General features: G+C 43.9%; 1 protein-coding gene across 2 annotated transcripts; it reads left to right on the forward strand.

Annotated features, from left to right (window-relative positions):
- Nucleotides 1-8,459: 8,459 nt before the first annotated feature.
- Nucleotides 8,460-13,074, forward strand: LOC114099359 (HLA class II histocompatibility antigen, DO alpha chain). Of its 2 annotated transcripts, XM_027943661.2 has the most exons (6): nucleotides 8,460-8,620; nucleotides 9,688-9,936; nucleotides 10,292-10,411; nucleotides 10,511-10,573; nucleotides 10,669-10,804; nucleotides 11,026-13,074. In XM_027943661.2, exons 1-6 carry the CDS (start codon nucleotides 8,539-8,541, stop codon nucleotides 11,027-11,029), a joined length of 654 nt encoding a protein of 217 aa, XP_027799462.1. In that variant the 5' UTR covers nucleotides 8,460-8,538; the 3' UTR covers nucleotides 11,030-13,074. The 2 variants fall into 2 exon arrangements, with proteins under 2 accessions (XP_027799462.1, XP_027799461.1); XM_027943660.2 differs by having other exon boundaries at nucleotides 10,292-10,573.
- The last annotated feature ends 1,798 nt before the right edge of the window (nucleotides 13,075-14,872 follow it).

Genomic DNA, 14,872 nt, shown 5'->3' on the forward strand with positions numbered 1-14,872 from the left:
AGATGAGTTTTAATGTGCAGATTTAAGACTATTTACAAATAAAAAGAAATAGTCTTTTTAGCTTAGAATTTTCAGTCACTTCCTGAGAAGGAGAGCCTGGGGGTCTGGAATTTAGAGAAGTGAGAAGATGGGAAGGGAAAGTTCTAGGGGAAGTGAGCTTCTCCCAGCAACACGGCAGAAGACCGGAGCCTGAAAAGTGATGATGACCAAAAAGAAAACTACTGTCGTTAACAGCTTCCTCAAAACGACCGCAACAGTGGACGCTGCGTAGGAGGCTGGAGCAGGTGATGACGTCAACCACCTGGCACAGGTCAGCAGGCACACACTTCTCTATCCAGGAGTCCTAAGAAATTTTGGGAAAAGCACTGGACCACTTGACTTCCTGCAGTTCTGTGGGTTGGGCATTAATTAATTACTAGGAAAGGATGACCCTAGGAAATTGAAGACATGAGAACATTTATATTTTACATATATATAACAGGCTTTGTTCTTTTCACATCATATTTAGTTCTGTGTATAGAGTTCCATGATAGGTTGAGGTATCCATGATGCCAAGAACCATAATGGTTGTTCCAGAGACTAGCAAAGTCGATAAGCAAAATAAATCAAAATAGATACATATATGCACATACCAAATAGTTGGATTTAAGCTAGAGAATTGAAACTGAGTGGTAAGATCGCCCTCTAGTGGGGTTTTTAGGTAGCAACAGGAAAGGACCCCCAAACCGGGCAAGCAGGCAAGACTTGAAGAAGAAAAAACAGGAGTGATCAGCTGGTAGCCAACCAAGAGCAACACTGTCCAACAGAAATAAAATGGTAGCCACACATAACCCATTTCAAAATTTCTAGTAGCCCCCATTAAAAAGTAATAAGAAACAGATAAAATTAATTTATTTTCAACCCCATAGATCCAAAATATTGTCAAACATTAATCTGTGTACAGATTACTAATGAGATTTTACACACACACACACACGCGCACGCGCGCACACACACACACACACACACACCCCTACATACACCTTCAAATTCCAGTGTGTTATGCTTATAGAACATCTTGATTTAGAGTGCTCAAGAGTCACACGTGGCTGGTGGCTACTGTATTGGACAGTGCAGCCCTACAGGGAAGGAAGGGCTCTTCTGCTCCTTTCTGGATCCCCACTGCAAGACACAGTGACCGGGACATGGTAGGTGTTCAAGAAATATTTATTTAATGAATAAAACCTCCTAACATTAGCTCAACTTGTCAGCTCCAGAGAACATGATAGATCCCACTTTACCTCGAAATCAACATTTGAGACCAGTTAGAGAAACCAAGTGTATTTTTAGAAAGTAGACACATTAGTTGGCCATCTGTGAGTCTGTTTGCTCCATTATTGGAAAGTTTCTCCACAGGCTCATAAGTGTTCACTTTATTTATTTCAAATCTATTTTGTTTATTTGATAAACATTTATTCAATACCTTGTTAGCATGTAAGGGGGAAATGTGTAATAAAAATGTAAGAAACCATGGGCCCTCATAAGACCTCTCATAAGACCTCTCTCTCTCTAGAAGGGAACACAAGTCATGCACTAATACGCCAAGAAAATACTGGAGAAACCTGCTTTCTGTCAGGATAAGCCAGCATATATTTTTGATTCCTAGTTCTAAAAAGCAATCTTAACCCTAGAGAAAAAAACAGTAGGACCCCTAGTGAGACTGAGAGGTGTTTGGCACTGATGGACAGGTGGGCGGCTGTGGGTGTGTAAAGATTCACTAGCAGCCATCTGTCTGCTCTTGCCTGTCCCAGTACTGGCCTTGACAAGCATTGCTTGTTTCATGCTGCAAAAGCAATGGCAAGATCCTGGATGTTTGTGTATAGCTTGGAGGGTTGGGGAGAAAATCAAGGCTGAAATCTTTGCTGGAGGAGGGAGGAGATGGGGACAGCCAGTCACAACTGACTGCTGTAGTCATTCCCTTTTGCCCTGTCCCAGCTGCCAGCCCTGGGCCTGGGAGGCTAAGATCAACAATGGTGGCCCCTCCCAATGCTTCTTATTCTGAAGTAGTACCTGGAGTGTCACATGGTGCAGTGTCACCAAAAGGGTAGTAATCTTGGTTTTGTGCTGGCCTAGGACTCCAGCCAGGCCTTCCTGTTCTTTAAACACATGATAGTGACACAGATGGGCCCTCAGGGGTCAAAATCACAAGATCTTTGGGGAATACCACCACCTCAAAAGAAAACCATCAAACAGGACCATGTATCCTCAAAAGAAGGATTAGAAAATATAGACCAGCCATGGAAAATGAGCATAAAAAATAAGAAGCTATTATAAAACAAATAAAAAAATTTAGGACATATAGAGAGAACTACATAGGAGTTCTAGGTGTGAAAAATATAATACTCAAAATAAAAACCACATCAATGGGATAAGAAGTGGAAGAGAGAAACTGAGAAAATTGGAGAACTACACTGAAGAATTGTCCCAGAATCGAAGATGGGAGAAAAAAGACATTGAAAATAAAGATATATCAAAAGAGATGACTTGAGACATATACAAATGTGAGTTCCAAAAACAAAGAAAAGTAAATAAAAAAACAAAAAGAAGAAAATAGAGAAATAAGAGATCAATTTATTGTGTTAAAAGATAGGGAGGACTTACCCTGCAGAGAGAAAAGGAAAATCCCACTTTATATACACTGTAGCAAAACTTTGAATAGTAAAAGACAACAAGAATATTCTAACAGATTCCATCATGAAATATAGATTTCCTAACTGCAACACTGGATGTGAAAAAAAAAAAAAACACACTAGGCTGATATTACTATAATAGTCAAGAGAGCCAGATGCAAACATGTACCCCAGCTATTCTGGAGGCTGAAGCAGGAGGATTGAAAATTTGAGTCCAGCCTGGGCAATTTAATGAGACCTTGTCTAAAAAAAAAAAAAATTAAAAGGGCTGGGGGTGGGCTGGGGTTGTGGCTCAGAGGTAGAGTGCTCACCTAGCATGCATGAGGCACTGGGTTCGATCCTCAGCACCACATAAAATAAAATATTGTGTCCATCTATAATTAAAAAATAAAAAGGGGGTTGGGGTATGATTCAGTGATAGAGCACCCCTGGATTAAATCCTTAGTGCCACAAATGAAAAAAAATAAATTTAAATTTAAACTTAAATTTTAAAATATTTCAAAAGGGCTGGATTTGTAGCTTATTGGTAAAGCATCCCTGGGTTCAATCCCCAGGGGAAAAATTAAAGGGGAAAAACCTCAAACTTAGAATTTAATATTCAACTAAACTTTTAACCTAACTTGATCATTATGCTCTGTATACACACCTTGAGTCATCACACACTGCACCCCATAAATATGAACAACTCTTGTGTCAATTAAAAATTTTTTAAAATGATAGTATGGTAAAACTGTTCTCAAGCACACAGGGTTTCAGAAGTTTGCTCAATAAATACCCGTATTTAAAACACTTTTGGAGGCAATATTACAATCAGACAAAAAATTTCGGGAGTAAAGTAGACCAAATACTTTGTTGAAGGAGAAAGAAAGTACGTAAATGGATTTGAGAGCATGCTAAATTTCTTATCTGCTTATACAGAAGATTGGGAAGATACAGTTAATAAAACTACAAACTAAAAAGGAAATTTAGAAAACAGAAATATCAAAATAAAAAAAGTATTAGAACTCCAAATATGTCAGTAATCACAATAAGTGTAATGGGAGTGGGCAAAGACAGTGCTGTGAGCTCACCAAGCCATCACACAGCTGATATGCATGCTTCCAGCAGCACCTGTGCCCCGTGGTGGGGTCATCGTTTATTTCTTGCCAGGATATAACAGAATTGGAGCAGAGAAGGCACATGACTTTTGGTCCAAAGCCTTAGGAATAGATTTGCCTTTGCCAGTCCCTCTCTCCTACCTGCAAGGCTAGAAGCAAAGTTCTTGAAAATCCTGAAGGTGCAAGCTGGAGCTAACCTAGGTGCATGAGGCACTTTGTGGAGGGGAGACACAGAGCTACAGCTCCACTGAACTGCACATAGGTTAAAAATATAAATCTGGGGCTGGGGATGTGGCTCAAGCGGTAGCGCGCTCGCCTAGCATGCGTGCGGCCCGGGTTCGATCCTCAGCACCACATACAAACAAAGATGTTGTGTCTGCCGAAAACTAAACAATAAATATTTTAAAAATATATATATATATATAAATCTGAGTTTTGTTAAACCACTGAAACTCCAGGGTTGTTGAAGAAGCAAGTTTGCTCACTTTGACTAATATATGGATTGATTAAATCCCCAAGCACAAGTCAGAGATGATCAGTTTGAATTAAAAACAAAATCTGGCTGGGCACGGTGGGTGCATGCCTCTAATCCCAGCAGCTCCAGAGGCTGAGGCAGGAGGATGATGAGTTCAGAGGCAACCTCCCAAAACTTAGCAAGGACCTAGCTAATTTATCAAGACCCTGTCCTAAAATAAAAAATAAAAAGGGCTGGGGATGTGGCTCAGTGGTTAAGCACCCCTGGGTTCAATCCCCAGTACCAAACAAAAGTAACTAAATAAAAACAAAATCTGCCTTTATAATAATTACAAGGGCTACCTCTAAAGCATAAGTGTGCAGGAAGAATAAAAACAAAAGGATAGAAAAATGCAAAGCAAACAAATACTAACTCAAGAAAGCTATGTAGCTTAAAGACAGACTTTAAGGTGGAAAGACTGTCAGGACAAATTAGGAAAAGACTCACTCAGTTCACCAAGACGATAATAATTCCCCAAAGGAAGCACCTCGTCACCTAACCTCATAACCTCATTTTCCTAGAGGGAAAATTAGATTTAAAAAAATAGAAACAAATTGAAAAGTTACAAATTTAACTACAGCACTCTTTGTTATTTTTAAGCCAGTCCCAAAAGAAGGAAAGATGATAGATTTGAATGGCAAAATCTACATGTGCAACAAACATGCGCTGTATAAAATTCTGCATCTAATCAAAGCAGATGTGAAACCTTTACAAAAGTTGATCATATGGCCAGCAGTAAAGCAAGCATCAGTAAGCATCAAAGAAGATGGAAACGGTGGTACATGCCTGTAGTCCCAGCAGCTCAGGAGGCTGAGGCAGAAAGATCGCAAGTTCAAAGCCAGCCTCAGCAACAGCGAGGTGCTAAGCAACTCATTGAGACCCTGTCTCTAAATAAAATACAAAATAGGGCTGGGGATGTGGCTCAGTGGTTGAGTGCCCCTTCAATCCCTTCACCCCCCCCCCAAAAAAGTATAAACAAACAAACATCAGAGAAGATGCATCATAAGGACAAGGTTCTTGCATTATCCTGTGGTTAAGTTTAAGTTAATAACAAAAAAATACATTTAAGAAATCTCCATATATTTTTAAATAAAAATGTCCAACATCCAATAGTTACTAAACAAAGAAACCACAGTCACTTCCTTAATAAGACTCCTATGGCACAAGAATTAAAATCAAGAATCAATAAATGGGATGGACTCAAACTAAAAAGTTTCTTTTCAGCAAAAGAAACAATCTATGAGGTGAATAGATAGCCTACATCTTGGGAGCAAATCTTTCCCCCTCACACATCAGATAGAGCACTAATCACTAGGGTATATAAAGAACTCAAAAAACTACATACCAAAAAAAGAAGAAAAAAACTAAATAACCCAATCAATAAATGGGCCAAGGACCTGAAGAAACACTTCTCAGAAGATGATGTACAATCAATCAATAAACATATGAAAAAATGTTCATCATCACTAGCAATTAGGGAAATGCAAATCAAAACCACTCTAAGAGTTCATCTCACTCCAGTCAGAATGGCAGCTATTATGCACACAAACAACAATAAGTGCTGGCGAGGATGTGGGGGAAAAGGTACACTCATACACTGCTGGTGGGACTGCAAATTGGTGCAGCCAATATGGAAAGCAGGATGGAGATTTCTTAGAAAATTGGGAATGGAGCCATCATTTGACCCAGCAATCCCTCTCCTCAGTCTATACCCAAAGGACTTAAAAACAGCATACGACAGGGACACAGCCACATCAATGTTTATAGCAGTATAACTCACGATAGCTAAATTGTGGAGCCAACCTAGATGCCCTTCAATAAATGAATGAATTTTAAAAATGTGGCATACATACACAATGGAATATTAGTCAGCAATAAAAGAGAATAAAATCATGGCATCTGCAGATAAATGGATGGAGTTAGAGAAGATAATGCTAAGTGAAGTTAGTCAATCCCAAAAAACAAAATGCCGAATATTTTCTTTGATATAAGGAAGCTGATTCATAGTGGGATAGGGAGCAGGACCATGGGAGAAATAGACGAACTCTAGATAGGGCAGAGGGACGGGAGGGGAAGGGAGGGGGCATGGGGTAATTAATGATGGTTGAATGTGATGATTATTATTATCCAAAGTACACGTATGAAGACACGAATTGTTGTGAGTATATTATGTATACAACCAGAGATAGGAAAAATTGAGCTCTATATATGTAATAAGAATTGTAATGCATTCTGCTGTTATATATAAATAAAAAAATAAAAAGATCAAATTTTAAAAAGACAGGCACACACACACAAAAAAAGGAAGCCACAGTCATGAGTTTTCCATGACTTACCCATCTATTGTCCCTTTGTCCCAGGTCTCCAGCTCCTGCCCCACTTGAGAGGAGACAAAGGAGGCAGGGATCTAACCAGGACAGGACCAAAGCAGTGAGGAGATTCATTCATCCATCCACACAAATACCCACTGAGTGCCCACTCTGTGCCAGGTATTATTCTAGACATTCAGGAATGGAATAAAGAAGAACTGGATTAGGCTCCCCATAAACTACACCCCCCCAAGTCCATTACTAGCCGTAATTTGGTTAATTTGGAGTTAGAGTCAGTGGTCTGCTCCCCTCAGTGAGGAATCCCTTATACCTAGAGGAAAGGGCATTGGGCAGTTTGAATCAGATGATGGGCCACAGGCTGCCTGGGAATCACCCAGGGAGCACGCTGAGAACCCAGGCCGCTGGCCGCACTCTTGCAGAGGCTAATCTTATTCAAGATGGAACCCAGGAAACTGTTCTTTTTTGAATAGCAGATAAATTGAAGTAAGGTGTGGATTTTAATTCTTTTAATTAACATTTAATAATTATATATATTTATAAGGCATAGTATGGTAGTTTGATACATGCACTTAATACATATTAATTTAATAATGATCAAATCAGGATGATTAACATATCCATTCCTTCAAACATTCATCATTTATTTGTGTTGAAAATATTCAAAATCCTCAGTACTTGGGCTGGAGATGTGGCTCAAGCGGTAGCACGCTCGCCTGGCATGCGCGCGGCCTGGGTTTGATCCTCAGGACCACATACAAACAAAGATGTTGTGTCTGCCGAATACTAAAAAATAAATATTAAAAAAATTCTCTCTCTCTCTCTCTCTCTCTCTCTCTTAAAAAAAATCCTCAGTACTAGCTATTTTGAAATAGGTAATTAATCATTGTCAACCATAGTTATACAACTGTGTTATAGAACATTAAAAGTTATTTCTGTTATTCAACTGTAGCCCTGAATGGTTAACATAACTATCTCTCTCATCCTCTCCCCACCCTTCTCAGCCTCTAGAAACATCCATTTTACTCTCTACTTTAGGAAATTAGTCCTTTTAGCTTCCACATATGAGCGACACATGTGACGTTTGTCTTTCTGTGCCTGACTTATTTCACTTAACAGAATGTCCTCCAGGCTCATCCATGTTGCCTCAAGTGACAGGATTTCATTTTTTAAAATGACCATTGTTTATATACCACATTTTTTTATCCCTTAATCTGTTGATGGATACTTAAGTTGATCAGGGGTCTGTATTTTTAAACAGGTGACTGTCATGTGTTGCCATGTTTGGAACTACAGACCCAGATGATTTCTCAGATCCCTTCTGGGTTGAAAATCATTTAAAGCAGGATCTTTGACAAATGGCCTTTGGAGATTTGGTTAGATTTCTCTTTACCTGGATAACAGTTAGTTCTATATTTTTATTATCACACTAAGTCCTTCAAATGCCTCCCACTGGCAGAGCCCAGCTAGAAGGCAAAGGCCAGGTGGATGCAGCCCACATGGCTCAGCATGTTAGCAGTATGGAGAGTGCTGGGGGACCAGGAGGGGCAAATGGAGATCACCAGCACCCTCCACCCTCCTCACAACAATCTGTGGAAGTTTCTGGCAGCTCTGCTTCAGATGAAGCCATTACACATTCTTCCTTGGGGGAGGTAGTGGATCAAGGCCTTTCGTCCTCCAAAGCAACAACTTCCTCTCAACTCCCCTGTGGACCAGCCTCGGGCCCAGGGGCCCAGTGACTTCCTCTACCTTCTCTCCCCGGCTTTTCACTTCTTTACCCAGCAACAGCTACATTACCTCAGGTAACAGCTCTGATTGGCTGCAGATAGCAAGGGTCTCCCGCTAACTAAGACTCCTCTTCTTCTTCGCCTCCATCTCATTCCTGTATTTCCCACAGACCTCGGCTTACTTGGTCAAAACCCCAGAGGGCAATGGCCCTCCGTGCTGGGCTGGTCCTGGGACTGCACACCCTGATGACCCTCCTCTGTCCCCATAAATCAGGGGCCATCAAGGGTGAGTGCTGAGGGCCCCAGGGGAACAGAAGAGATTTAGGGATACAGCATAGAGGATGCATGTTCCTGTCACTCTCTGGTTTGTGGGCCACTTCTTCCACTTAGAAATCCCCGATCCTCCACCCCAAGTTCCTCCTACCTCTATGGCTTTTCTCTCATTCAGATTCCTCCCCATTCCTTCCTCCTTTCTGAGACCCTAAGCTCCACCCCCCTGCTGTCCAGCACCCTGGCTTCTCTACCACTTCCTGACTTGGAGTGTGTCCACTCCAGTCCAGCTGCATTGCAGCATTTAACACTCACAGTGTCTAGACGTGCGCTCTCGGTGTGCACGTCCACAGCTGGCTTGTCTTTTTTATTTCCTTGGCCTGGCTTTGTGCTGGGCACACAGTGTTCCTTCAGTGCTCAACAAATAACTGCAGAGTTCTAAAGGAACCTTACCAATTAAGACCCGTCCCCTAATTTCCAGGAAACTATGCACTTAGTTATAGGACAAGATGTGTTCAGCCTTTCTTCTCTGAGATGGCAGAGTTGGGACATGAACCTTGAGCTCCTGTCCAGTGCTCTTTGCAATGTCTGGGGCTGCCTTTATGGATCCCCCTGGTCTCTGTGTAATTCTTGCTCCTGCCAGTCAGTGCCCATTTCCCCCCAACCCCATCTACACTACACCTCTGTAGTGAGAGCCCCATTTATGCTCCTGTCCTTAATCATTTCCACCCCAACTCACCGTCTCACACACTCACACACAGGACCTGACGGCATAACCAGAGCAAATGACTATGGCTGAGACTTTTAACTTGAGAAAATCTAAGCACCATCTTAGGCAGCTTCACCTCTTCCTAGGCTGCTCTGCCAGAATGTACCCGTGGTGTGCAGGGCATGAGCATCCTCTCTTTCTTCTGTCCTTCTGCAGCCCTTCCACTCCCCCAGGGCCAGCTCACTGTCAGAACAGAACTCTGTCCCCACACTTGACCCAGGATGGGGCTCAGGCTGAGACTCCACACATTACATATCATGGATGAGGCTGACACCTTTTCTCCTTTCTCCTGGCCCTGCCCTTACCCAATACAGCTGACCACATGGGCTCCTATGGACCAGCCTTCTTCCAGTCTTATGGTGCCTCGGGCCAGTTTACCCATGAATTTGATGGAGACCAACTGTTCTCTGTGGACCTGAAGAATGGGGAGGTTGCATGGCGACTGCCTGAGTTTGGCGATTTCACGCACTTTGACCCACAGAACGGACTGGCCAGCATCGCCATAATCAGAGCCCATCTGGATATCCTGGTGGAACGCTCCAACCGCACCAGAGCCACCAGCGGTACCTGCCCCCCTCCCCCAATCCAGCCAAGCAGGAGGGGCCCAGAGAAGCTTTTTCCCATTCCCTGGCCTCCCTCCCTCTGGCACAAGTTCTCTCAACCAGTCAGTCCCCTTCTTTCCCTAGAAGCTCTAGGTCTTCTCAGACCTCTCAGTCAGCCCCCTCCCTGTCCCCAGCCTCCTCCCCGTCCCCAGCCTCCTCTCCCCCTGTTCTTCTCCCCTCTGCTCCACTGGTTACCATCCCCGAGCGCCCCCTGCCTGCAGGTGTCTAAGTAGGATGAAGTGTCCCTTATCCTAGTCCTAACAAGGCCCCATTGTAAGGGATGAACCTCTGAGATTCAGGGATTCGTTCCTCCTAGTGCCTCCAAGGGTGACTGTCCTCCCCAAGTCTCGAGTGGAGCTGGGTGAGCCCAACATCCTCATCTGCATCGTGGACAACATCTTCCCTCCTGTGATCAACGTCACCTGGCTGCGCAACGGTCAGACCATCACCGAGGGAGCGGCCCAGACCAGCTTCTATGCCCAGCCCGACCACTTGTTCCGCAAGTTCTCTTACCTGACCTTTGTGCCCTCAGCAGATGACTTCTACGACTGCAAGGTGGAGCACTGGGGCCTGCAGGAGCCGCTCCTCACGCACTGGGGTACGGAGCTCCCCTCCAGCCCCCTGCTCAGGCCTGTGTTTCCTTCATGACAGAATCCCCCTGCTGTGCCCCCTGACCCTTCCTTTCTCTCCCAGAGCCCCAGGTGCCTGTCCCACCACCAGACACCACAGAGACCCTGATTTGTGCCATGGGCCTGGCCATTGGCCTGATGGGCTTCCTCATGGGCACCATCCTCATCATCACAGGGACATGCATGTCCAGTGCCCCCAGGTGCAGAAACGTCTGAAGTCTGGGGGTGGGGGCAGGGCAGTTATGGGATAGAGGTGGAGAGTGAGGTCTCTGTTGGGAGGAAAGGGTGTTAGAGACAAGAGTGGACAAGAATAGCAGAAGGGCAGTGAGGGAGTGGAGTTTGGGGGAGGTGGGCACCCAAATAGAGGATCCTAGAATGGTGAGCTTGAACAGCCTTGGTCACGTGGTGTTTGCTACTTTAGGTAACAACCCTTCTGAGACAGACTGTGGGAGACAACGTATGGATTCCTTGCAGATTTCTGACAGCTTTTGTATCCTTAGCGCCACAGCCTACGAAGCATGTCCCCTAAATGGCATCAACCTCTGTCCCTGAGGTCCCCTCCTTTCTGACCTCAGCACTTACACCTGTGGGGCACAGCCAGCTCCCCTTCCTACTCCAACACAAACACATACCTTGCTCTGCCCAAAGCTCTGACTAGCAGCACCAAATTCTTCAGTGGTGTTTGCCCTTATTCTTTTTACCAGATCTTGGCCAGTACTCCCAGGGTTTGAGGGACACTGGGACCTGAAGAGTGAGTCTGAGTGAGGACATATTGGGGATAGTCATTCTGTCTGGTCCAGCTGTGTCTTGCTCCCTTGGGGCATTCCACAAGGACTTCATGAAATTCGCCTCCTGAATTCAGATTTCCCTGAGAGGGATACAGAGTATCCTGTGCATTGCAAGGCCCTCAAAAACGTCAGTCCTGAAGGGCACTGGGAGAGGAAAGGTTCCTGGGGCTTCTACCTGTCTGGCCGTCCTCTGTGTGAAGAGACCATGGTGTGCAACTATGGTCTACGACGTCATGTCCTTTTTCTACATTCCCTATAGCCTCAGGCATGACAAAGAAGCATGCAAAACTTAGAGAGTCGGGGTTGTGGCTCAGTGGCAGAGCGCTTGCCTAGCACAGGTGAGGCACTGGGTTCAATCCTCAGCACCACATGAAAATAAATGAAATACAGGTATTGTGCCCATCTACAACTAAAAAGAAAAAGATTCGATGGCCACTTTTCTCAGTGGAGTCAGTCATATTTGGCAGGGGACAGAACTTATTTAGTAAGAGGGGAAGAGATCCATCTGAGCGCTTCCTAAACATGTGCCCAGGAGATTTCATTTAACAGTGCACAAAATTAGAAAAACAAAGAGATAAATAACCCTACAAGGTAGTTTGTGTCCAGTACCAATTAAGTGTCACGATTAGTGGTTTTCAAACTAGAATGCACTTAAGAATCTTTAAAAAGTACAGGTGTCACCCAGACCTACTGGATTAGCGTCTCAGGGATGGAGGAGCAGTGACAGGGACTCTAATTTAACATTCTACAGATGATTCTCATGCAGCCTTCCTGGACCTAGGCTGTAGGCGGTACATGGGACACCCTGACAGTCTGGTGTTACTAGGAGTCACTGGAGGGGGATCCTGAGGTCTGAGTTGGGCCAGGAAAGCTATCTGGAGAACCTAGGTCTGTTGGGGTACCATATTTGATCAAGATACAAGTCCAAGAGGCAAGATGGGGGTTTGAACTATGAGTATTTGGTCCTAGAAAACAAAGAAACCAAGCGCTGATGAGGATATGATGGGCTTCTTAAAAGAGAATAATTTTGGGAGAAATCATGAACCAGAAGACCCTGGTGGGCAAAGATTGTCTTAGTCAAGGATTTTGTTTGCCAGTAACAAAAGCCCTCTTAAAATGATCACATGCAATTAGAGACACAGGGGTGGTGCACAGAACCCAAGGGTGGGTTTACCAGGACTCATGGGAACAGAACTCAGAACCGAAAAGCCAGCAGAACCTGGAGCAGCCCATCTTACACTCTCACTGAGCCACATGGTCTGCACTTAAGTCACATTCCTCTCTCTCTCTGTGTGGACTGACTGTCCCTTCAGCTGACACATTCACACTTTCACACTTGGGTTTGTCACCTCAGCTGTCACCACCCACACAGACTGTGTCTCCCAGTCACAATTGCAAATTCTTAGAAAAGTAAATGACCGGCCAAACTTGGGGTAGATGTACACCCAGTCCAGTGGATTTAGAGCAGGGGACAAGATCCCACAGTACAAATGTGCCTGCTGAGCCCCCACCTCAGAGATAACAGGTCGTCCTCAGAGAAAGAACTGGCTGGTTGTCAGAGACACCAGACGTCTCTCCCAGCATTTCCCGATCTCTGCTGGTCTTTTGCTTGGGAAGTTCATGCATCTTTGGAGAGTTGTTCTCTCGACTATCCTAAGGCTTAATAAAGTCATTAAAATGTCTTTTGATCAAAGGTGTATGATTTTTTTTTCACTATGCACATATTACCCAGAACACTTTGAACCATTCAAAATTTCTAGAAACAGTTCAAAGTTTTTGAGGATACAGTGGTGCACACCTGTAATCCTAGTGACTTGGGAGGCTGAGGCAAGAGGATTGCAAGTTCAAGGCCTGCCTTGGCAATTTAGCAAGACCCTCAGTTACTTAGCAAGACCCTGTCTCAAAATAGAAAATTAAAAGGGCTGGAGATATAGCTCAGTGGTAAAGTGCCCCCGGGTTCAATCCCCAGTATCAAAAAAAGGGTTGTATGTTATTTATTGGGGTGTAGTGGCCCACACCTATAATTACAGCTATTTGGGAATCTGAGGCAGGAGGATTACAAATTCAAGAATAGCAATTTAATGAGACTCCATCTCTAAATAAATAAAGGGTGGGGTGGGATATGTAGCTCAGTGGTAGAACTCTCTCCTGGGTTCAATCCCCAGCACCATATATTTTTTTTTTTAAATTAAGTGTCTTATGGTCACATTTTTCCCCTTCTAGTTTCAAGGTAAATAGTCCTTTATTTAAAAAAAAATGTTCTCGTTCATGAGTTGACTCTCTTCAGTCTCTGAGAATAGATGTTTAACACTTACCTTCTCTTCCATATAGTCAATCTCCCCCTCTTCACAGGGGTTCCCTCCTACAGATATTAAATATGTCATCTGTCCCATCTAATGAGAAGTTGACTCTCCTCTCTGTTCCATAACCCAGCTCCACCCAGGGTCCTCTGAGTGTTCTGCCTGGGCTGCCCCCAGATTCCTCTTCCAAACGTCTTCAATTTTAATTTTTAACAGTTATATTCTGTGCATAGTTTAAGAGTCAAGGAGTTCTACAGACTTGCTACAAAAATCAGCCTTCAGTCCCCTCTCCTCCCTCCTCATCCTCAAAGGCAACAGCTTTCCACTGTTTGAACAGATTCTGTTGGCGCTGTGGCTGAGGGTGGTTTTTCAGCCGAGGTTCATGTTGTTGGGATTTCAGTCTTGAGTGTGGTGATGTTGAGGCAGGGGGACCTTTAAGAGGTGGGGCCTAGTGGGAGGTCCTTAGGCCACTGGGGACTCTCCTCAGAAGGATTAAAGCAGTCCTCCTGGGACCCCTAGTTAGTTCTGTGAGAAGGAGTTGTTACTAAAGAGGGAGCCTGACTCCCAAACAGCTCTCTGGCTTCCTGTCTGGCCATGTGACCTCTCCTGCTCCCAGGCACCCCTGCCATTGTGGTAGCCTTCAGGCCTTCATCAAGTGCCCCGTTGGTGCTAGTGCCATGCCCTAGAACCTCCAGAACTACAAGCTAAAAAAACCTTTAAAGTAGCTAGCCTCAGGCATTTCATTATAGTAATGAGAAATGGATTGATGCAGTTGGTATTGAGTCCTATCGCTAAATAAAATGTTTAGTTGCTAAATCTTGATTTTTCAGCATTAGGTTTTATTTCTTTTCACTATGGAAGGGGAACATATGGGTTTTTTAATATAATTACTTTAGTTGTAGATGAACACAATACCTTTATTTTATTTATTTATGTGGTGCTGAGGCTTGAACCCAGTGCCCCACGCATGCGAGGCCACAACCCCAGCCCGACTTTTTTTTTAATCTTCAAAGACCACCCATGCCCCCTTCTCATATCCCCTCCCTTTAATAGAGTTATATTGTAATTTTGGCTAGGTCAGTGTTCATTATTTATATTACTATGACCATGTAAGGCAAATTGCAGGGTAAACTATGCCAGCTCTTCTTTCTCTAGGTGGCTTTTTGTTTTCCCTGGAGCT

This window comes from Marmota flaviventris, chromosome 6, assembly GCF_047511675.1.
Source record: "Marmota flaviventris isolate mMarFla1 chromosome 6, mMarFla1.hap1, whole genome shotgun sequence".
NCBI classification, from domain to species: domain Eukaryota; kingdom Metazoa; phylum Chordata; class Mammalia; order Rodentia; family Sciuridae; genus Marmota; species Marmota flaviventris.

What these genes read in the sequence shown, in the direction of transcription:
- LOC114099359 (XM_027943660.2), top strand. Translation starts at nt 8,539, where the DNA reads ATGGCCCTCCGTGCTGGGCTGGTCCTGGGACTGCACACCCTGATGACC. An exon ending in TAAATCAGGGGCCATCAAGG is followed by an intron (nt 8,621 to 9,687) that starts GTGAGTGCTGAG and finishes TACCCAATACAG; the next exon opens with CTGACCACATGGGCTCCTAT. An exon ending in GCCGCTCCTCACGCACTGGG is followed by an intron (nt 10,574 to 10,668) that starts GTACGGAGCTCC and finishes TTTCTCTCCCAG; the next exon opens with AGCCCCAGGTGCCTGTCCCA.